At 42.8% G+C, this 21191-nt stretch overlaps 2 protein-coding genes and 1 long non-coding RNA gene across 9 annotated transcripts; 1 reads left to right on the top strand and 2 right to left on the bottom strand.

Annotated features, from left to right (window-relative positions):
* Positions 1 to 3600: 3600 nt before the first annotated feature.
* Positions 3601 to 6774, bottom strand: wdr55 (WD repeat domain 55). The gene is made up of 4 exons (XM_007568090.2): positions 6146 to 6774; positions 5517 to 5623; positions 4352 to 4621; positions 3601 to 4276 (listed from the first exon to the last, which is right to left on the bottom strand). The coding sequence occupies exons 1-4, from the start codon at positions 6674 to 6676 to the stop codon at positions 3937 to 3939; spliced, it is 1248 nt and encodes a 415-aa protein (XP_007568152.1). The 5' UTR covers positions 6677 to 6774; the 3' UTR covers positions 3601 to 3936.
* A 416-nt stretch (positions 6775 to 7190) lies between these two features.
* ccdc171 (coiled-coil domain containing 171) lies at positions 7191 to 20404 on the top strand. 7 transcript variants are annotated; one of them, XM_007568127.2, is made up of 25 exons: positions 7320 to 7610; positions 7743 to 8015; positions 8372 to 8430; positions 8644 to 8863; positions 9176 to 9326; positions 9459 to 9628; positions 10098 to 10235; positions 10314 to 10385; positions 10683 to 10843; positions 11349 to 11487; positions 11612 to 11809; positions 11881 to 11970; positions 12234 to 12383; positions 13260 to 13427; positions 13564 to 13731; positions 15177 to 15612; positions 15824 to 15931; positions 16001 to 16134; positions 16199 to 16342; positions 16414 to 16581; positions 17216 to 17337; positions 17899 to 17953; positions 18022 to 18153; positions 18771 to 18923; positions 19506 to 20404. In XM_007568127.2, exons 3-25 carry the CDS (start codon positions 8396 to 8398, stop codon positions 19587 to 19589), a joined length of 3396 nt encoding a protein of 1131 aa, XP_007568189.1. In that variant the 5' UTR covers positions 7320 to 7610; positions 7743 to 8015; positions 8372 to 8395; the 3' UTR covers positions 19590 to 20404. The 7 variants fall into 7 exon arrangements, with proteins under 7 accessions (XP_016535152.1, XP_016535154.1, XP_016535155.1 ...); XM_016679667.1 differs by having other exon boundaries at positions 7748 to 8015; XM_016679666.1 differs by lacking the exons at positions 7320 to 7610; positions 7743 to 8015 and adding an exon at positions 7191 to 7289.
* On the bottom strand, positions 12426 to 13265 carry LOC107838169 (uncharacterized). Its single transcript, XR_001664222.1, has 3 exons — positions 13085 to 13265; positions 12607 to 12654; positions 12426 to 12524 (listed from the first exon to the last, which is right to left on the bottom strand). It is a non-coding gene; the product is annotated as an uncharacterized LOC107838169 (long non-coding RNA).
* Positions 20405 to 21191: the final 787 nt, after the last annotated feature.

Consider the following 21191-nt stretch of genomic DNA (forward strand, 5'->3'; position numbering starts at 1 on the left):
ATCAGATCCCAGCAGGAAACTGAAGTGAGTCGAGTCAAAGATGTTCAGGAGAAGCTGGAGCAGGAGATCACTGAGCTGAAGAGGAAAGACGCTGAGCTGGAGCAGCTCTCACACACAGAGGATCACAACCAGTTTCTCCTCAACTACCCCTCACTGCCAGCACTCAGGGAGTCTAAACGCTCATCCAGGGTCAAGATCCGTCCTCCGAGACACTTTGAGGACGTGACAGCAGCTGTGACAAAACTCAGAGACATAATACAAGACATCATGAGAGAAACATGGAAAATAATCTCACTGAAAATCACTAATGTGGATGTTCTACTGTCAGAATCAGAACCAAAGACCAGAGATGGATTCTTAAATCATTCCAAAGAGATCACACTAGAGCCAAACACTGCAAACAGGAATTTGTTGTTATCTGAGGGGAACCGAAAAGTAACATTTGTGAACCAAGAACAGCCTTATCCATATCATCCTGAGAGATTCACAAATTATTACCAGGTTCTGAGCAGAGAGAGTCTGACTGGACGTTGTTACTGGGAGGTGGAGTGGAGAGGAGGAGGAGTTTATGTAGCAGTTTCATACAAGAACATCAGCAGAGCTGATCTCTTTGGGTTAAATGACCAGTCCTGGTCATTTAACTTTGACACAAACAGATACACGTTTTATCACAGAAACACTGAAACTCTAGTATCAGGTCCAGTTTCCTCCAGAATAGGAGTGTACCTGGATCATAGAGCAGGTATTCTGTGTTTCTACAGCATCTCCAAAACTATGACTCTCCTCCACAGAGTCCAGACCAGATTCACTCAGCCTCTGTATGCTGGGATTAGACTTTATTTTGGATCCTCTGCTGAGTTCATTAAACTGAGATAGTCAGCAGTGATTTGAAGTCCAGTTGGTTAAAATGTGTATTTAGATTCAGTTTCTTTGTTGTTATTTCTCCACTCACTCCTTTGGGATCAGCTGTCTTCATGGAGCTGAGTTCTCATCTTGTTTGTTGCTTTGCTGATGGTGGAGTTTGTTTGGGTGCTGCCCCCTCCTGTTTCTGTTCAGTTATGGAGGCTGTCACTGCTCGATAGGATTTTGATTCACCTAAACTAATTACATGATGTGCTTTATCAGACCAAATGTTTTACAAATCATTCTAATTAAACTGTAATTATGATAGACATCAATCAGGATATCACTCATTATTTTATAGATTCAGCTCAGAAGCAAAATCATTTATGTAGAGAAGACCTGAGGTTCTGAATGGAATTACTCAGTAAACTGCATTTATTCAGGTGTATGAATTTAGGAATTTTCTCCTTATGAAACATGATTGACATATTATTCTACCTTTATGATTGAATCAATGTGAAAAAACATTTAATATCATTTAGCAGATTTAGAAGATTTAGTCTTATATCTTGGTAAAAAAGTTATATATAAAAATAAATATGACAAAACTTAACAGCTTTGTAAATGGTTTTATTATATATTTCATGATCATTACTAATTTTTGATGTTATTTGTCGGGAAACATGGAGGATCGTTGGAATATTTGTTTTTGGAAGAAGCCATTTTGTAAAGAATTTACTTATTACGGTGGCCCAGAAGGGTCAACAAAATATAGAACCTATAACAGCAGTTTAAAGTCACAATAGAAGTTTATATAGCATTCACTGAACGGCTTAGCACCACAGGATTTGCTGTTGTTGTATCAGCCTTCCAGACCAACCAAGTTCAGGTTCTGGTTCTGCTCTGCATCCAGAACCAGAACCAAACATGGAGAAGCAGCATTCAGCCTCTATGCACCACAAATCTGGAACACACTTCCAGAAAACTGTAAAACAGCCGAAACACTGAGTTCCTTTAAATGTAGATTAAAAACCCACCTGGTTAGAGCTGATTTTGAGCCATAAATAAATGAAACATTTATTAATAATCTGATGTGTAACGATGACAAAATGTAATGTTTAAATTGTTGACTGTGTTTCTATGACTTTGTATTTTTATGATGTAAAGCATTTTGAACTTTGTTCCTGAAATATGGTATATGAATAAACTTGATTAAAACCTTCCAATTACTGAAGTTTTTATATTCCTCAAAGTACAGGAGGAGGTGGATCAGATTTATTAATTAGTCCTGTGTCAAATAGCTATAGTTATTTTTGAACATATAACTTTTAGTTTTCCCTCATCCTTCAAGCGAAGCTCTAAAGATGCTTTTGTTTCTTCTTTTGTATCATCATCAAGATCTTAGTGTCAATTTTAGGTCAAATCTCAGATTTTTTTTAATCTGATTTAGTTTTAGATACTGATAAGATAATAATAGTGGGAGAATTTAACATTCATGTTGACCCTGGAGGTAATAACTTAAATATAATGCTATTTTTGACTGAATTGATTTTACTCAAGAAATTCACAGTTTTCCTTACCGTCATACCTTAGACCAGTCGTCCCCAAAGTGTGGGGCTCAGTGACATTGCAGGGGGGTGGAGGGGTGCGATGAATGGAAAATAAACAAACCTCTCAGGGGACTGTTCATGTTTTAACCCCATTTTGCACAGAGGCTTTGTTTAAAATGTATTGATGGTAGTTGAATATTGTTACAAATAAAAAAAAGAAATATGTTTGAAATAACACTGACAGCAAAGAAAACTCTTCTACAGTATAGAACTAAAGAAAAAAAAGTTACACAAAAGTGTTTCACTGTAAAGATGTTTGTAGTTTGTTTTGTTGCAACCTGAAGTGTGAAATAAACTTCCGTGGAGTTTGAAAACAAAATATGTGTATTGATTTATGTCTGGTTGAACAATGTGTGTACCCAGTTGATTTATTTTTTCTTTTTGGGGGGATTTTATTGTAATCCATAGGGGGACCAGAAGAAAATCTTTGGGAACTATTAATTTAGACCTTCTATTGGTATTTGGGACTGAATGTGAAGAATTAACAGTAGTTCCCCACAACTCTGTGCTGTCTGACCATTTTAAAAACCTTTGACTTTGTTTTAACTTAGTATTCCAAACTAGGGAAATTTTCTTTTATCATAGTAGATCTTTATCAGACAATGATGTAAAAACTTTTCCTCAGAATCTCAGAGAAAAACAGCAGAGGGCAGAATACTGGTCTTACAGGAAATCAGATCCCAACATAAAATTGAGTCAAACAACTGCAGGAGATGCAAACATTTTAAAATATTTTTGCGTATTTGCTTCATTGAAATGAAGTTTATAAGTCATCAATAATTTTACCCTGATTAAAAATAAAAGGTTTAATAAACAAATTTGTGTCATTTTTGAACTGCAGTTGGGGGTCACAAAAGATAATTTCATAGGCCAAAAATGACCTGTGGGCCTCAGTTTGAACACCGCTGCTCTGGATGGATAAAACTGATAGAGACATATCTGGAACACTTAAAGTGCAGTGACACAATTTAATGACTCAGAAGGCTTAAGACAAATAAACTCAAATTTTTTCAGATTTTTTTTTGGTGAAATATCTTATAAAATATGTATAATCTTGCTTCCATTTCACAGTAATGAAGTACTTTTTGTTTACCAAACAAAAAATACAACAAACTGCTTTGAGGTCTGCAGTAACGGCAGTGTTAGCTAAAACTGAAAAAAATTTATTTCCTGTCTGCTACAGAAGTTTCTTTTGCATAAAACCCGACACTGGGCACCGATACTCTAAATCTTTATGCTCTAAACTTTTCTTTGACAACATTTTCAAAATGAAGATTCATCAGAGTTGTACAAAGTAAATGAGTGACGTATCTGGGGCAAAGTCTCTCTGTCAGAGTAGTTTATTAAGGCTAACGTCATTCTTTGTTTCTTTTCCCAGCATTTGACTCATTTATTGGACTGAACCAGAACCAAAGCTGCAGCTCATACCAACTCATGAACAAGTTCTTCACGCTCTGAACAAAATGTCCGCCGGCGCTCCCACTCAGTCACTCCCACTGTCGCTGTCGCTATCATCACCTTCCTCCTGCTCTTCTTCCTCTTCCTCTTTTTTCTCAGTTTCCTCCACAAGTCCAGAGAAGAAGTCATTGTCGCCCAAGGCCTTCTTGGTGAGCGACTTCATCCGCCCGCCTTTCTTCTTCCTCTTGCGGTATTCGTCCACGCTCAGTTTGGGCAAACCAGAAACGTCCCAGAACTTGATGAGCTGGTCGTGGGCACAGCTGACCAGGAAGCGGGAGTCCCAGGACTTGGCTATCTCTTCGACGGGTTCGCCGACGTGCTGCCCGATGCATCCGATGACCCGGTTGGGGAGAAGGTTGATGGCTCTGACAGGAGACAGGGAGGCCATGTTAATGGTTAAACCCTTAAACCAGAGTTTTGTTAGTAGTAGCTGAACTAACCGGATGTATCCGTCCATGGACGCCGTGCACATGATGTTTTCTGTAATCGGCGCGATGCAGTCTACTGACTCCGCCTTCAGAGCGAAGCGGTCGCTGGTGGCTCCGAAGCCGTTCCAGTTGAAGATGTAAACGGTTCCCTCGCTGGAGCCGCAGACCACCTTCTTCCCTCGCTTCATCACCGCCACCGAGGTCAGATCACCGCTCTGGTACTCCGACAGCAGCTCAAAGCGCCGCCGCTTCAGGTTGAAGACGCCCATGGTGCCGTCGCCACTGAGGACCCAGCAGTCACATTGGACATCAGCAAGAGAATGAGAGAAACCAAAAACAACTCCAGCATCAACACCTGCATAAACATGTCCTGGTTCTGAAACTGACCAGAGTAGAGCAGAAACTGTCTTTATATAAAGTTCACATAGTAAAAGTTCTTCAAGTGTTACAACAAACATATAAAAAACAATATTAACATTAACAACAATGAATCTAATAATAGTAATAACTAGAAAATATCAGAAAATATTTAAAAGGGGCCTGCCCAACCAGGGGTTCTGATGCTAAAATTAGCAACAATGTTAACATTAGTCAAAATGTAGTTAACAATGTGGCACATCATTAGCATATTAACCAAAACTGACTTACCCCATTTATTATGCAAACATCAGTAAATAAGCTAAAATTAGCTAAGATGCTATGGATAGCTTAAATTCTGTAGCTAGCATGTGGGGAATTACTAGCATGTGGACTTACATTCACTTACTCCATTCAGTTCACTAAATGTGGCTAATGTATCAAAAATAAGCTAGAATGCTTATTTCAGGCTAAAGCTAGCATTAGGGCTATATCAGTAGCATATAGAGTAACTATTATGTAAAACGACAAGAAGGATGAGTTTACTAACATTTATTTACTCCATTCAGTATGCAAACATTAGTGTCTTAGCTAGCTAAAATGAGCAATTTTAACTAATTTTAGAATTAGTCATTTTGGCTAATTTTAGCAGAAGAAGCAAAAATTAGCTAACTTGGTAATGAGCATTGAATTGGCTGATCTCCTACGCACTGCATAAGTCCCAAAAATAATAACATACTGTGAAAAACTATAACAGAAAACAGTGTGCACTCTTAAAAATATTTAACTCGTGATCCAGGTCCAGCTAAGCATGTGTTACCTGGCAGTGAGCAGAATCCTCTTGTTCTGGTCCACAGTTATGTCGCTGATGTAATCCTCATGGTTTTTCATATCCATGATGGCTGTTCCCTTCCTCATATCCCACACCTGCAGAGAAAATGTTTTGCAATAAAATGTTTATTTTCTAGTTAAAAAAAAATAAAAAATGAATTTATGAGTTTGCATATTTTAATATTTTTCTAATATTGTATGAAAAGGTTTAAGTGGTTACATGAAAAATCTGCAGAATGTGAAAATTTTATATCTGATTAATCAAATAATCATCAGTATATTTGATGACTTGAATCGATTACTAAAATAATTCTTATTTGCAGCCTTACTTCATTCTCCCAATATTCTGACTCTATTCTGGTAAAATTATAACTTTATTCTTGTATTATTATGAATTTATTCTGGTAATATAATGACTTTTTCCTGGTGGTATTATGAATTTATACTTGAATTATTACAATCTTATTCTTGTAATTTATTTTTTTTTCTAATATTCTGACTTTACCCTGGTATTTTTTGCTTTCCTTAATCCTAACTCTCCTTCATAACCACAGTAGTCCTGTAGGGGGGTAAATCCTTTTCCCCAGCAGCATTTCTGTCCAGTATCCACGTCCAGACCTTCAGGGTGCCTCCGTCGTCCCCCGTGGCCAGCATGTTTTCGTCCACCAGAAGCAGGCTGTTGATGGGGGCCCCGTGGGCCCCCCGGATCCGTGACACCAGCTGCCCCCGCTCCATGTCCAGCAGGTGGACGGCCTTGTCCCGGGACACGCTGTACAGCTTCAGCCCGTCCGCCGAGATGCGCACCTGGCGGCAGGACTTCAGGTGGTGTCCGGACGACCACAGCTCCCGGTTCTCTCCCTCCGTACAGGAGTAGGAGAAGGCGTACACGTCCCCGTCCACGTCCCCGCACACCAAGATGTCCCTACTGGGGTGCAGAGCCACCGTGTTGGCGATGGCCTCCAGCTGGATGTCCTGCGGGGTTTCCCGGATCTTCGGGCCGGGAGGCTCCTCTTCCTCCTCCGCATCATCCTCCAGTTTTTCTGACTCTGATTCTGATGTTCCGGGATCTTTATTCGGTTCTGTTCGGATACTTTCAGGCGGGTCTGTCTCTTCAGAAGTGGGTCCAACGTGCTGTGTGGAGGCTGCCATGTTGTTTTGCTTTGTTTCTTCTTCTACAGTTAAATATAGGAGCGTTTCCGATAACAACCTCGGATACTGACCTCTAGTGGCTAACAGCAAAGGTAGTTAAAAAAAACATTAAAGCAAAGCTCACTAAACAGATAAAATATTAATTCATTAAGTTTTCATTTAAAAAATATGTCTACTATTTATTGATGGCTTTCTAAGACGGAGAATGAGGGGAAAACACACAATCAGGATAATAAGGTAAAAAATAATACGAGAATAAACTTGTAATAATTATTATTTTCAAAATACAACTTTATTTTCACTTCAATCCGAAGCTTCTACTGTTGCAACACTGACTAGAGATGCTGCCTGCCCACAACATCATGAGTTATAACGAGATTTATTTTCCCATTGGGATAAATAAAGTAGTTTTACATTTTTATTGGATTGTTCGACTGGATTTCAATGAATTCATATTTTATCTGTTTAGTTAGCTTTTCAGTTGTTAAATCTCTAGCAAAATAACGCAACAGCGCTCGATTGGCCACTCTGACAAAGAACCCGTTTATACGGAAGTGACGTAAGGACGCCAAAGATGGCGTGAGTTTCAAACCGTCTCTAGATAAATGTTACCGTAAGTGTTCCTTACGGCTTTCAGGGGTTAAATTATTATCTGTGTTGTTAATTTTAATAGACATGAAGCGGTCTGAGGCAGTTTTATGGTTTGTAAAAGGTGCTAGTAGCTAAAAAATCAGTTTAATGTTCCAAACATCCACGAAAACTTTGTGTGTTGTCGTTTCGCTTCAGCTTATCACGACTTCTTAATTGAAGTATATAGATTTATTTTATGTCGTGTTACGACTGGAAGTATTAGACAACGTATTATTGAAGTTAACATGTTGTGATTTATTGGGGATACATTGAACCGTTCAGGAGCGCAGTGATGTGCCTTCAGGTAAAAATGGCGACTGCTTTTAAACTCTTTATTATCGCCGAATTAAACAGCTGATCAGAAATATCCAGTAGATTAGTCTTTTTTATTATAGATATTTTATATCCCGAGTTATAAAGTGATTCATTTTCATAGCGCAGATTTTTAAATGGAGATCGCTGCAGAGTGACGTTGGAAGTTGGCAGTCTGTTGTCAAGGTAACGGCAGCCTCAGCCAATCCGGGGCCAGCTTTCTGAGTCTCAGAGGGTTGGAGACAGAGCAACATCAACAAGGCCTGGAGCAACATGGAGTCAGTCCTCAGGGAGTAAAAACTGGAGCATTTCAGCTGATAACCAGACTGTATCTGTTCCTCCTGGATATTAGGGGGGAAAACCCACACAAACCGTACAGTCCCACAGGGAATCTAAAGTAATTATTTAAATACCCATGTTAATTACTATTTTATTAGTTATTTTTACATTCGAAGTCTCTCTGGAAAACTTTGATATTGATTTTCAGATAATCAGATTATGGTAACTAGTATTTATATTTTAAATGTATTTCAGACCAATAATAGCACAGTTATAAGATGCTTAAGGCCAGGATTTGAACCTGTGACCTTCTGCTGTGCAGCCCGGTTGTGTTTAATCCACTTTACTGTATGTTTTTTTCTGTCTGGACACAGATTCCTGCTGTTAAGACAGTTTTTAAAATATTATTCATCTCACAGTTTTTTTTTACTATTTCACAATTTATTCCACTTATTGTTTGAATTATGCCTGCAGAAGGAAAAGAATTGGGTTGGAGACATGCAGCCGAGACCAGAGGATCGGAAGACCTCAAGGTAAAATTAATGCAGACTTAATTAATAAATAAAATAACTGATCTCAAAGTGAAAACAGAAAGAAATAAAATAAAGCAGAAAAATTAACTTTTCTCATTTTAAATTGATAAAATCAAATTAATTCAAGCAAAGGATGACCTGAAAATATTTTCATTTAATAATTTAAAAATGGAAATAAAATATTCTAATCATAATGTTTGGTGTTTCCTTCAGGAGGCCCGTCGTCTTGAGCTCCTCGGGTCAAAGAGAGGAGCAGGTGGAAGGTGAGGGAGGAAGAGGAGAAGAAGAAGAAGGAGTGATGAAGAGGAGTGTAAAGGGGAGGAGGGCGTCTTCAGAGGGGAGGGAGATGAGCCAGGAGTCCAGAGAGCTGAGATGGAGGGTCAACCAGCTGGAGAAGGAGAATCTGAAGCTTTCGGTGCGCCACAACCAGGAGGTAAGGCTGCAGCGCCCTCCAGTGGCCGAGTTAAAAATAACAGATCAGTAAAAACTGAACTCTGCCAACATGAAAACTCATGATGTACAAATCACTTCTACTGCTCCTTCTATGACAAATGAAATAAAATGGGAATATTTTATTTTATTGTTGGTCATGTAGGTTGTTATTTAGCCTACATACACCATCACTTTTCTCTGCTACTGGATCCATTTCCTCCAGTGATTTACCGCAGAATATCAGTTTTGTATATTTATATTATTGGTTTGTGTGTGTGTGTGTGTGTGTGTGTGTGTGTGTGTGTGTGTCCAGGTGTGTTTCCTGCAGGCGGAGGTGGCCCGTTTTCGCTCCTTGCTGGAGCGCAGCGAGGCTCATCGGACGAAGCTGCAGTTCCAGCTCGCTGCCAGCCACAGAGAGAGCAACCGGGTCGCCGAGCTCGACCGGGACAGAAACGCTCTGAAAGGTGAACGAATCAAACGCACTCAGAGAGAAGAGAGCAGAACTGGAGGAGATCAGAACGTTCTCCTGCAGATCAGAACATCAACATGTTGCAGCAGTTCTCACTGTGTTGTGTTTTTTATTATTGATCCTGCAGAGAAATCAGCAGAGCTGCAGCAGATCATCGCAGAACTGCGGAAAACTCTGCAGCTTAGTCAGCAGGCCAGGCAGAACGACCAGCAGGCGCTGCAGCAGGAGGTGGAGGAGAGAGACCAGCTGATCCAGAACTTCAGCTCCGAAAACCAGCGGCTGCACCAGCTGCTGCAGGTCAGAAAACCAGCGGCTGCACCAACTGCTGCAGGTCAGAAAACCAGCGGCTGCACCAGCTGCTGCAGGTCAGAAAACCAGCGGCTGCACCAGCTGCTGCAGGTCAGAAAACCAGCAGTTGTTGTGTTGCAGCAAATTCGTAGAAGCCTCGGAGGGAAGATTGTTGCTGTTAACTCTTGACACGCTAACAGCTCAACATCCAGTCAGCAGTGACAATATTAAATCATGATGTCATCTGCATAAGGACGCACTTCATTCCTACTTTTACTAATCCCTAAAAACCAAAATAAAACTTGAAATTGGGCTTTGAAATTCAGTTTTGGGCCAGAAAATTCTCTTAAAGAGACAGAAACATAAAACATTTGGAAGCTGCTGTGGCGTAAAGTTTAACCACAAAAATAACTCTAGTAGAGACCAAAATAACCAGCATTTAGCTGCTCACGTTCAGACGGTCGGTTCTGTTCTGCAGGACCAGCAGGCGGCTCTGGAGGCATCTGAGAGGAAAATGGCCGACCTGCTGCGGGAGAGACAGAAGGAGGCGGAGGAAAGCAGACGGCTAGCCGAAGAGCTGAAGACGCTGGAGGAGAGGAGCGGCAGGGAGAAGGAGGTGAGGCGGGCCGACGCTTCCTGCCGCTCTGCAGGTGGAGGATGACAAAGATGGAGGATCATGTTTGGTTTCCTCCAGATCGCAGATGAGAAGGTGAAGCGTCTGGAGGCGGAGAAAACGGCTCACCTGGAGTCCAGGAGCAACCTGGAGGTCAGAAGGTTAAACGACTGCTGATGTCAGTCATTCAGGAAAAGGTTTCTTCTGGTAGCAACAGATACATGAAACACAACAAAATAAGCAGCTTAAAAAGGCTTTAAACTATTAACTGCCTGAATGTCACTAACAACAACAAAAATGGTTTTTGAATTGAAAATGTTGCTTATTTTGTGGTTTTAGATTAAAATGTGATTCATTAATTACAGGCTTCAGTACATAGTAGATTTATGCAGAGTTCTATAGACTCTGTTTCTGCCTGACGGCCTCTCTGTGTGGCTGTGTGGCCTCTAGCTGCGGGTTCGGGACCTGGAGGCAGCGGTGGCAGTGGAGCAGTCCGGCCAGAAGGAGGCGCAGTGCAACCTGGAGCTGCTGCATACGCACTTCAGAGAGCTGGAGAGAGCTTACAGCCTGGAGAGGGAGAGGAGGAGTCACACTGAGCACGCTCTGGAGCGGTGAGCCCCGCAGCATGGAGGCACCGCTATGCTACGCCACTATGCTACGCTATGCCGCTATGCTACGCTACGCCGCTATGTTGTGTGGTTATTCTAAGCTTCTTTGCCATGCTGTTAGGCTATGCGGCAATGTTGTGTCACTATGTTGCCAGACCAGTCTGCTATGCTACACGCTGCTAGGCTACACACTGCTAGGCTACATGATGCTAGGCTACACGATGCTAGGTTACACGCTGCCATGCTAAACGCTGCTATGTTACATGATGCTATGCTACACACTGCTAGGCTACACAATGCTAGGCTACATGCTGCTAGGCTACACGCTGCTAGGCTACATGCTGCTGGGCTACATGATGCTAGGCTACACGATGCTAGGCTACACGCTGCCATGCTAAACGCTGCTATGCTAGGTGTCCTGGGTCGTCCCTCATGTCTAAGCAGTTTATCACCGCTACTTTGTGTTAAATATTTCCATAACATTTTACCCACATTGATGTTCATGCAGCCTGCAGACAGAGTTCAATCACTGCCAGACTGAGATGGCTGTTGCCTTGGAAACCGAGAGGAAGGCAACCTCTGACCTCTCAAAAAAGCTTGAGGAGGAGAAGAGTCAACTTGGCAAAACGCAGTCGTTGCTGCAGCAGGTAACAGATTGGAGACATTTGGACAACTCGACCCTCTGCTTGGTGTCTCGCGTCCCCCCTGGGGGTCCCGACCCCCATTTTGGGAACACTTGGCTCTAGAGCGGCCATGTTTTCCTGTGTTCAGGCAGCAGCGCAGCATTCTGAAGCAGAGGACGCCTTCCACAACTTCCTGCAGCAGATCATCGCCCTGCTTGGCACCATGGCTCAAAACCTAGCACAACCTGCAAAGCATGATGGGAAACCGAGTCCTGCTGAGGTCCTGCAGCTGCTGGCGGTCACTCTGAGCACCAAGCAGCACAGACTGGAGGAAACCAACCTCCAGGTCCGGATCAGGTCCACTCCGAGCAACCCGCCACCTTCCTCCCAGAAACCTGATCTCCGTTTCTCCTTCAGGTCCAGGACCTGCTGGCGGCGACCCAGAAGCTCCACGAGGAGAACCAGCTGCTCCAGCAGCTGACCTCAGACCAGCAGAAACAAATTGATGTAAGTCTGGTGTCGGTTCTGACTGGACCTCACAATGAGGTTCTGGAGCGACAGATTAGGGTCCAAACCTCTGGGTTTAACTACTTTGGTACCACAGATTTTCATTATTATGTCAGTTTTCTAATCAAAATGTGAATGAAAACCAGATAAATATTAGTTTTCAGTCTGACATGGTTGGACCTCACTGATCTAGACGTATTTTAAAGTTTCAGGGAGACGACGAACATTTAGGCTAAAGATGAACTTTTCTGTCCGTCCATCAGGATTCGCAGCAGATGCTGGGCCAGCTGCAGGACGAGGCCTCTGATTGGACGATACAGAACACGGCGCTGCAGGAGGAGCTGCAGACAGTGAAGGAGGAGAGCAGAAAGGAGATCCAGGAGCTGAGAGAGGAGTTCAGCAAGGAGTCAGCGGTGATTCACTTAGTGTTCAAGAACGGTTTCCACTTCCTGTAGAGGAACGCTTCCACTTCCTGTAGAGGAACGCTTCCACTTCCTGTAGAGGAACGCTTCCACTTCCTGTAGAGGAACGCTTCCACTTCCTGTAGAGGAATGCTACTTCCTGTAGAGGAATGCTTCCACTTCCTGTAGAGGAATGCTACTTCCTGTAGAGGAATCCTACTTCCTGTAGAGTAACGCTTCCACTTCCTGTAGAGGAATCCTACTTCCTGTAGAGGAACGGTTTCTAACTTATCAGTAACGTTTCAGCAAAATACAGGAGTTTGTTTTAAGTGAATAATTTTTAATATTGATAAATAAGTGCTTGTTCCATTGCAGATTGTTTATCTCATAACATTGGGAAAATGTCGTGTTATAAATTAAATAATGTGAAAATGTAACAAGCTCTTTTCCTGCCATATTAAAATTGTTTGACTTTTCAGCTCCTACATCTTGCTGAAAAGTCTCTCATTAGTTAATTTTGTATAATTTAAAATGTACTAAGATATTTGCAGTGGAAACTGGACAAAGATACTTAGTAAGATTTTGTGTTTTTTACAGTGTTTGGATGAAAAATCCTTCACTTTCTTTACTGAAGTTGTTTGAAATTGAACTGATTTTAAATCATTTATTTGAAAGAGAACATGACAGAGTTAACCACAGAGCTAATTCTCCACTTATCTCTTCTTTAAAGTGAAGTGCTTTTATTTTGGTGAGTTTTTTCTTGTGCGGTCCTGTTAAAACCTGCCTGATCTGAAGCTCTGGACTCTGTTGGGGGTTGAATACTTTTCCTCGGCTCCATCCTCTCTCCCGTCTCGGAGCAGAATAAGTTTTCACTCCCTGTGTGTTCAGGTCCGCCTGGCCTTCCTGCACTGCCTGAACCAGCGCCTGCTGACCGGCTGCGTCCTCATCCAGCCGCCCCACAGAATTCTGGGAGACTTCACCTGGAGGGAGCTGTGTGATGTCATCAGTGAGCAGGTGGATCAGATGACCTCTGACCTGCATCAGGCCAAGGACAAGGTGAAGCTGGAATGTTTGTGCTGCAGTAAAATATCTGATTCCAGACAAAACGGATCAAAAGTGTCGATTTTTTCCTTCTGCTTCATCGCGTTTCACCGTTTCAGCACAACAGTTTGGTTTCTCCTTCTCTGCGCAGATCGCTCACCTGCAGAGTGTGTGTGACAAGAAGAGTGTGTGTGTGCGCGAGCTGAAGCGCAGCCAGGGGTGTGTGTTGTCTAGCCTGCAGGAAAACATGAAGAGGAGAGAGGAGACCTGGAACCAGCAGCACACACACACCGTCAACCAGCTGCAGAACCAGCTGCAGGTAGCACACACACACACACACACACACACACACACACACACACACACACACAGGAGATGTGACGAAGCTGGTCTGAAGTCAGCTGAGTCTCCCTGCAGCGACGTTTTCATTTTATTCCTCTGTGGAAAAACGACAAAACGGGAGCAGAAAATGTTCATCTGAAAATTCTTTCAGCCCAAGAATCTGATTGATGGAAGAAAGTTGATGCTGCTCTTTGCTAACTCAGGATTTCTGCAAGGTGTCAAATTGTTCAAATTTTAGAAGTATTAAATGTAATCCAGATAAAACAAACCATTGTACAACCAAACATTTAGTTTAATCTTCTTTCATTCTGAGAAACTCTGGCTTCATTCATTCATCATTTCTCTGCGGTTTGTTGTTTAATTTGACATAAGCTCATTAAGCCGCTAACGTTAGCTAGCCAAGCATAAAAACCAGGAGTCACATGATAAAAACTGCAGCTTAACTTCCAAAGGTATAGGAGTTTGATTCAGTAAATAATTCTTGAACATTGATAAAAAGAAAATTTTTCCCATAAATGAAATAATCTGCTAGTGAAACTGTTTCTTTCTTTTTTTATCAATATTCAAGAATTATTTACTGAATGTTGCTGAAATGTTACTTGTGACTTAGTTTTGTCTTATTTTTTAAGATATTTGCACTAGACAACAGACAGTTTCCAGGTTTTAATTAATTCTTTAACTTCTTTCTGGGTCAGCAGTGCAGCTCGTCTTAGAACTCCCCCAGTCTGTTTTTCTTGTAGTTGAATCGTGACCTCTGACCTTTCACCAAATTAAACGTCTCGTGACAATCATGAATCTAAATGATCATAATTAGTTCTGTCACATTTTGCTGTGCAATAAATTACCCAGAACTTATTGAGATAAACAGTCATATTGTTGTTCTGAGACAGTTTTAAAGTAACATAATGGTAGAAATAATGCACATCCAATAAACTTTAAATTCTAATGAATATTTAACACTGGAACTGGAAGACATTTTAAATATCTATAATAGATAAAACAGCAGAAACAACGAATAGAGTTAATGATGAAGTTTCTGGATAAACAGATAATAAATGTTTAGCAGAGACCAAAACTTTTCTCATCCAGTTTTTGGTAGAAGGAGAAAAACAGTAAATCATGTAAATGGAAATTATTCAGCTTGTTTCAGTTTATTAATTGATTTATTGATTATTGTGATCATAACATGAAGTTCCTAACAATAAATGCCCAACATTACGTCATGTTTTAATATTAACACATTTTATTTGTTTTCTTGACACTTAAGGACAAATTAGGAAATAATAAAATCAATTAGAAGCTTCAACAGTAAAAATGATAAAATCATCTGATTTGCAGCTTCAGCTGATACAATCTGATCACCATGGAGATTATTTAGAATATTGATTTGATCATAAATCTCTTGTCGGTCGTCTCCTGCAGATGTGTCGCTCTCAGTGCAACGCCCACAGGGACCGTGTCTCCTCGCTGACCTCTGACCTCTCCCGGAGCCGGCGCGAGTCGTCGTGCCTGTTGGCGGCCTGCGCCCTGCTGGCGGGCGCCCTGCGGCACGCCCACCGCTGCCTGCGCTCCCTGTCCGAGCAGAAGGCGGTCCTGGGCCGGCGGCTGGCCGAGCGGGAGCGGCTGGAGCTGGAGGTCCGGAAGCTGGCCGACGCGCTGGGCGGCGAGCGGACGGAGGAGGAGGAAGAGGAGGAGCGAGGAAGGAGGGCGAGGAGGAGGTGGAGGAGCGGCGCGGGCGCCGTGATGGCCGTGAACCGGTGGACGGCTCTGAGGAAGGAGACCGAGGTGGTGCTGCGGCTGGAGAGGAGCGGCGGCAGCGTCTGCGTGTGCGGAGCGCCGCGTACGGCAGCCCTGAAGGGTCAGTTCACCTCTCTGAATACTTCTGGGCTTCTAGAGTTTAGTTTTACTTCATTATGACCCTTTGATTCAGTTAGTTTTTACAGTGTGTTTGCTGTCTTTTGATGGTCATTATTAGTTAAATATTGTTTAGTTTCCGTTTAGTAAATGTATATTTTTTTAAATGTTTCATCCTGCAGCTTTAACCCAAACTGTGTTTTATTGTTTGACAGGAGCTGAAGTTCCTGCAGGGGTTTTTTCTCGCTGGCTTCGCTCTAAAAGCCTCTCCTCCATCATCCTGTCCTCCATGGCCGACCTGCAGGGGGCGCTGGCTGACTCAGGTAACCAACCTGTTAATGTGAGCCATCGTCCAATCAGAAGCTCCGCTCAGAGCCCGCCTCTCTTTCCAGACTCCTCTTCCGCTCATGTCATGGCCGCCGCTCGCTCCGGGTTCTCCCGCCTCCTGGACCAGCTGCTGGACCAATCAGCTCTCAGCGTTTGCTCTGGTTCGGCTGAGCGGATCGCAGAGCGCTCCTCCCTGAAGGTAGAGGTTTGGGTTTGGTTCTGCAGAACCTCTGGCCCCGCTGACCTCATGTCCCCCCCGCCAGACGCTGGTCTCCGGCCTCCAGCAGCACTTCCTGCTCTTCAGCCAACGGCTGCACTCCGCTGAGGTGGAGAGGCGGAGCCTGCGGCTGGAGGTGTCCAACCTGAAGAAAGAGCTGCAGCAGGAGCGGGCGGAGCTGGTTCTGATGGTGAGTTTGGAGGAGGACTGGGTTCTGCTCAGGCAGCCGCTGTGTGTCTGACGCCGTGTTTCTGCGTTCAGGTTCCGACGGAGCGATTCCAGACGGCCTGCGAGGAGCTGAGGCTCTCTCTGAACAGAGAGCAGGAGGCGCAGGATCTGATCCGGGAGCAGGACAGGCAGCTGCAGCTGCTGCAGCAACGGGTCGACAAGCTGGCCTCAGAACTGCACACACTGACCCACAGCAAACAGGTGGAGAACCAGACAGAACCAGACAGAACCAGACAGGAACAGACAGGAACAGACAGAACCAAACAGAGCCAGACAGAACCAAACAGAGCCAGACAGGAACAGACAGGTTTATGAAGAAACGTGTTCACAGGTCTGAGTGTACGTTAACGGGTTTGGTGGGAATTATAAAATCAATAAAAATCAGCTTCTTCCAGTCATGCCAAGCAGCTCTGTGCAACCATGTGCAGGACTTTTTCACAGGCCGACTCCTCCTCAGCTGTTCTCTGATCGTAGCAACTATGTGAGGAAAATCTGGTTTTGTTTCGTAGATTTTCCAGAACACCTTCTGCTGCATGTGATATTTATCTGCCTCTGTTCTTTTGGCACTGATGGCAGTCTGCTTCTTTACTGTGTTCTTCAGCTGCAGTGGAGAATTTATTTTAATTTATAAACCAAAATGTCACCCAATGGAAACATCAATTTAAAGAAAGTTGCAGCCATTACTAGAACTTCTACTAACGAGGATTCACAACAACAACATGTTTCTGACAGAAACCTCTGAGTTTGAAGCTCCGTTAGAGCAGAGCTCAGAGAGCGCCACCTTCAGGAAGCTGTCAGAGTTTCTCCTTTAAATGTCCCCCTCTCTCTCCATCAGCTGAGCCGTAAAGAGAACTCCCTGAGAATTCTGGGTAAGCAGCTGGCGGGCGTTCAGAAGGAGAAGAAGCAGCTGGAGCAGCAACTGCAGAGAGCCGAGGAGCAGCTGAGGGAGGCGGTCAGGTAACAGAGAGGATGGATGAAAACCTCTTTAAATTACATAAATGTTACATTTCAACAGGATTTGGTTCAAAACAAACAAAGTTATAAATGTGTTGCAGACATCGCATTAATAAAGATGCAGATCTGCTTATTACGCAGCCAGTTCAACACAGGAAATGTTCCCTTAATGCAACTTTTAAAGTAAAAATAAAAAGGTTAAAGTATAAAGTGGTAAAAAATAAATCAAGTTACAGCAACATGACTGACTCATTTAGATTAATGATTTCATTCTGATGCCAAATGTAATGCAACACAGTTTGACTGGTTATCATGCCAGCTGGTGGACTTTGAGCCAGCATGAGGCGACAGTAGACAGAACAAACGGCTTTTAACAGCAGGACCTGAGAAACGTCCCGACTCGGTGTGAGGGAGGTTTGAGGAGACGGAAAACCATCAGGACGTCGTTATGTTGAGAAAACTATCAGTGAAAAGCTTATTTGGAAATGTCCGCAGCATCACTGTGGAAAACAGCCGATTCTCACCACCAGTTTAACCACAGTGACTTTCCTACTGGTTTCTCAGGCGGCAGCAGTTTGTGGTTCGCTGCCTGAAGGCTGCAGAGTCGAGCTGCAAGCAGGTGAGCAGAGCCAGCCTTCACAAACTTCCTGGAGAAACCCGGCCGCTAACACACTCCTGCTCTGTCAGGTCAGAGAGAGTCTGGCCCAGTCGCTGCACTCTGCCGCCACTCAGCGGCGCCCCCTGCTGTTCGCCCTGGAGTACCTGAATATGAGCGAGGAGAAACACCTGATGGGAGCTCCGGAGGTGGCAGCGTGTCAGGTAGCAACGCAAAAACTACCAATAAATAATCCAGAAAGCCGAAACCTGGCAGGGATTTTTACCATGTGGTATTAGGGCTTTTACTAGGACAGAAACAAAACGTGTACATTTCTGCCAAAAACTCAGAAATGTTGTGATTATCCAGAAATCTTTCGAGAAAGAAAATTTTTGACATTTGAAAATTTGAAAAAGTTTTTGTAGAAAATTAATCTAAAAATAAGATTTTTGGCAGCAAATTTTATTGTCTTTTTGTTTTAGAACATTTCTGAGATTACTCTCAAAGTTTTTGGCAGAATTTTACTACGTTTTCTTTCTACAAAAAATAAATAAATAGCATTGTGCCGCACTGCTATGCTGTCGTAGATTTTGAACGTTAGATATATTAAAGACGTCTAGTTTTCAGTTTCTTTTGGGCTTGTTTGAATAAATCTGTTTTCAGAAATAAGAACAGGATTTGGGCCCCTTTGTTTCAAAACACTCGCTATATTTAGCCAAGTTTAAAAGGAATATAAGATGATTTGGCTGCAGCAAAGTTGGATTTTCAGTAAAACTCTGGATGAACTTTGTCTTGGCTATAAAAGCGTAAATACTCTGTGTTGTCCGTTTTCTGTCTGCAGAGCTTCCTGTCCGTCGTGTCGCAGCTGCATCAGGCCTGCTGCTCCCGGATGGACTGGCTGGAGCAGGAAGTCTCCGCCCACCACAGTCATGTGACCGCTCTGCGCGGCGAGCTGCAGGACGCCTGCCTCCGGGAAAACCTGGCCTTCATTCCCGTAAGACATCACCCCCCAGACAGAAGATTCAGTTCTTCTGAAGTTTTAGGAACTATTTCTTCCTTTTTAAATCTGTTTTTATGTATAAGTATCTCTTTGCTTCCCGTTGTGGTTTACAGACACGTCGCTGTTTAGAGTCCAGAAAAAAGAAAATATTACATGCAGGTTTCAGATCTGAGTAACAAAAACAGTTGGCTGATACCTGCCCCATCTTCCCAGAGTCTCTCTGCAGTTTATTTTTAATCAGGTTGATAAACTTTCACCAGTTTCAGATGAACGTCTTAGAATTAGACTTTTGCAGCTTTTTTGGCTTATTGAAGCAGATTTCACTTATTTCTGCTCATATAAACATCACAGTTTTAAAGGTTTTAAGTTTATTTCTCTTTTTCCCACGTTAATCACATCCAGAGGGTTTTATTGTCCTAAACATGCTCACCTGGACAGCTTAAACAACAACATAAAACCGGTTTAATATAAATTGTAAAAACAGAAATCTTCATTCATGTTCCGTATTTATGCACTTTTATTTTTCATCCTGTTTCAAATTAAATGAGTCAGAATCTGTCGGTGTTTCTGTTTGAGGTGGACGCTCTTCCTGGTCCGGAGGTCGATGAGGAGAAGCCAGACTTTCTTCCTCTTTCTGGTTTCTCTGAGAAGCCAAACTAAAGACGATGAGACCCGTCAGTTCTGATCCGAAGCGCGGTGAAACAAAAACTCGCTCCTGGTTTCAGTCCTGGGATGTTTAACGATGTGAAGTCGGATCAAACTGGAAGTTTCACCTTCAGGAAACATTAATCAGCTGATCTGCTGCCGGCGATGACGGACCTGTGGAGGTTTCTGCTTCTGATACCTCAACATGTTACAGAAAAAACCAAACGGGACATTTCACACTCATCTCTTTCTGTTACTTAAATGTCAGTCTAACTTCATGAATTTTTTGCAAATCCTTGGAGAGAAAGAAAACTGATGTACTAAAAACCAGATGAATAAAACATAGGAAACAGTCAAAATGTCCCCACAAAGTCAGAAATACACAAAACATTAAGAAAAAAACAGAAGAAAGAAAAAATATTGGAGAAGGAAGCAGTTGTTGGGTTTTTAAACCTGCTAAGGAGAAAAGACATGAAAGAAATAAAGTCCAGAAAGATTAAATTCTCCTAAAAAAATAAAAATTACCAGAAAAGAAGCTGCAAGCTGTTATAAAAGGGATCCAAACTGGGCTGCGTCTGTGGAAATCAGCTTCATTAGTCATGATTTGGATATTTTTAGGAAGTTGTTTCTGAGTTCAACACACAGCTTTGTGTTTTTGGGACATTTAGTCTGTTGTTAGCGCCCCCTACAGCCCAAACTTTATTCAGCTTGATCAATTCTCTAACTTCATATGATAAAGGAATAGAAAGCAGGTTTTCATCCAGAAGTCATGTCAGGCCGTTTCAGAGGTTGAATCGGCCATTTTTATGAAATAAACGGTTTAAAATCAGGAAAACTTCTGGTGTTGGTTGTTTGTAAACGTTCCTCATCACGATCCTGGTGAATTAGATCCAATTATCTGTTATTGTGTCTAAAATTTGATAATCAGTTGAGTCTGGATCATAACTCTTAATTGCGCTGCAATATGCTGTATCGTAGTTATCAACATATTTTACAGGTGAGTGGTTTGTTTTGGTCTCTTAGGCTGTTTTCACACCTGATGGTCCAGTGGACTCGGTTCGACTGGAAACCAAAGTTTCAATCTGCTGTAGATGATGTTCCACCTCTTTCTGCTCCGACTCAAACCAACCAAACCTTCAGCAACCTGTTCCCCTCCTGGCCTGTGGGGGCGCTGCACATTGCACCTCTGAAGGAAACGACACACAAACCTCTGAAGAAGACAATGAGCGCAACTTCCTCCTTCATCAAATGTAAACAAAGTGGAGCCATCAGATGTTTGGAGGATTTCTCTTTGGTCTTTGGCTAAAGACCATGAGCCATTTCTCCCGCTAGCGTTAGCCTAGCGCGTTTGTTTTGGTTGCATTTACCCAGAATGCCCTGCACTGCTTTTGGAGCAGTCTTTGGTTTGCTTGGCGTTCTCATGTGCATTCGAACCCCAGCAGAGTTCACTTCACCTGAACCCAGACGGAGGTTTATAGGCGGACCAGAGTTCACCGCATCTTTCCAAACGAACCGGACTTTCTATTCAAACGGACTGGAGCGAACTAAACTGGGCTCCCGTTAAAGTTTCATCAGAGAGAAGCTCCGTCTGCAGCGTTCCCTGTCCCCAGGTGCTCC

The sequence above is a fragment of the Poecilia formosa genome, unplaced genomic scaffold (assembly GCF_000485575.1).
Source record: "Poecilia formosa unplaced genomic scaffold, Poecilia_formosa-5.1.2 Scaffold217, whole genome shotgun sequence".
NCBI classification, from domain to species: domain Eukaryota; kingdom Metazoa; phylum Chordata; class Actinopteri; order Cyprinodontiformes; family Poeciliidae; genus Poecilia; species Poecilia formosa.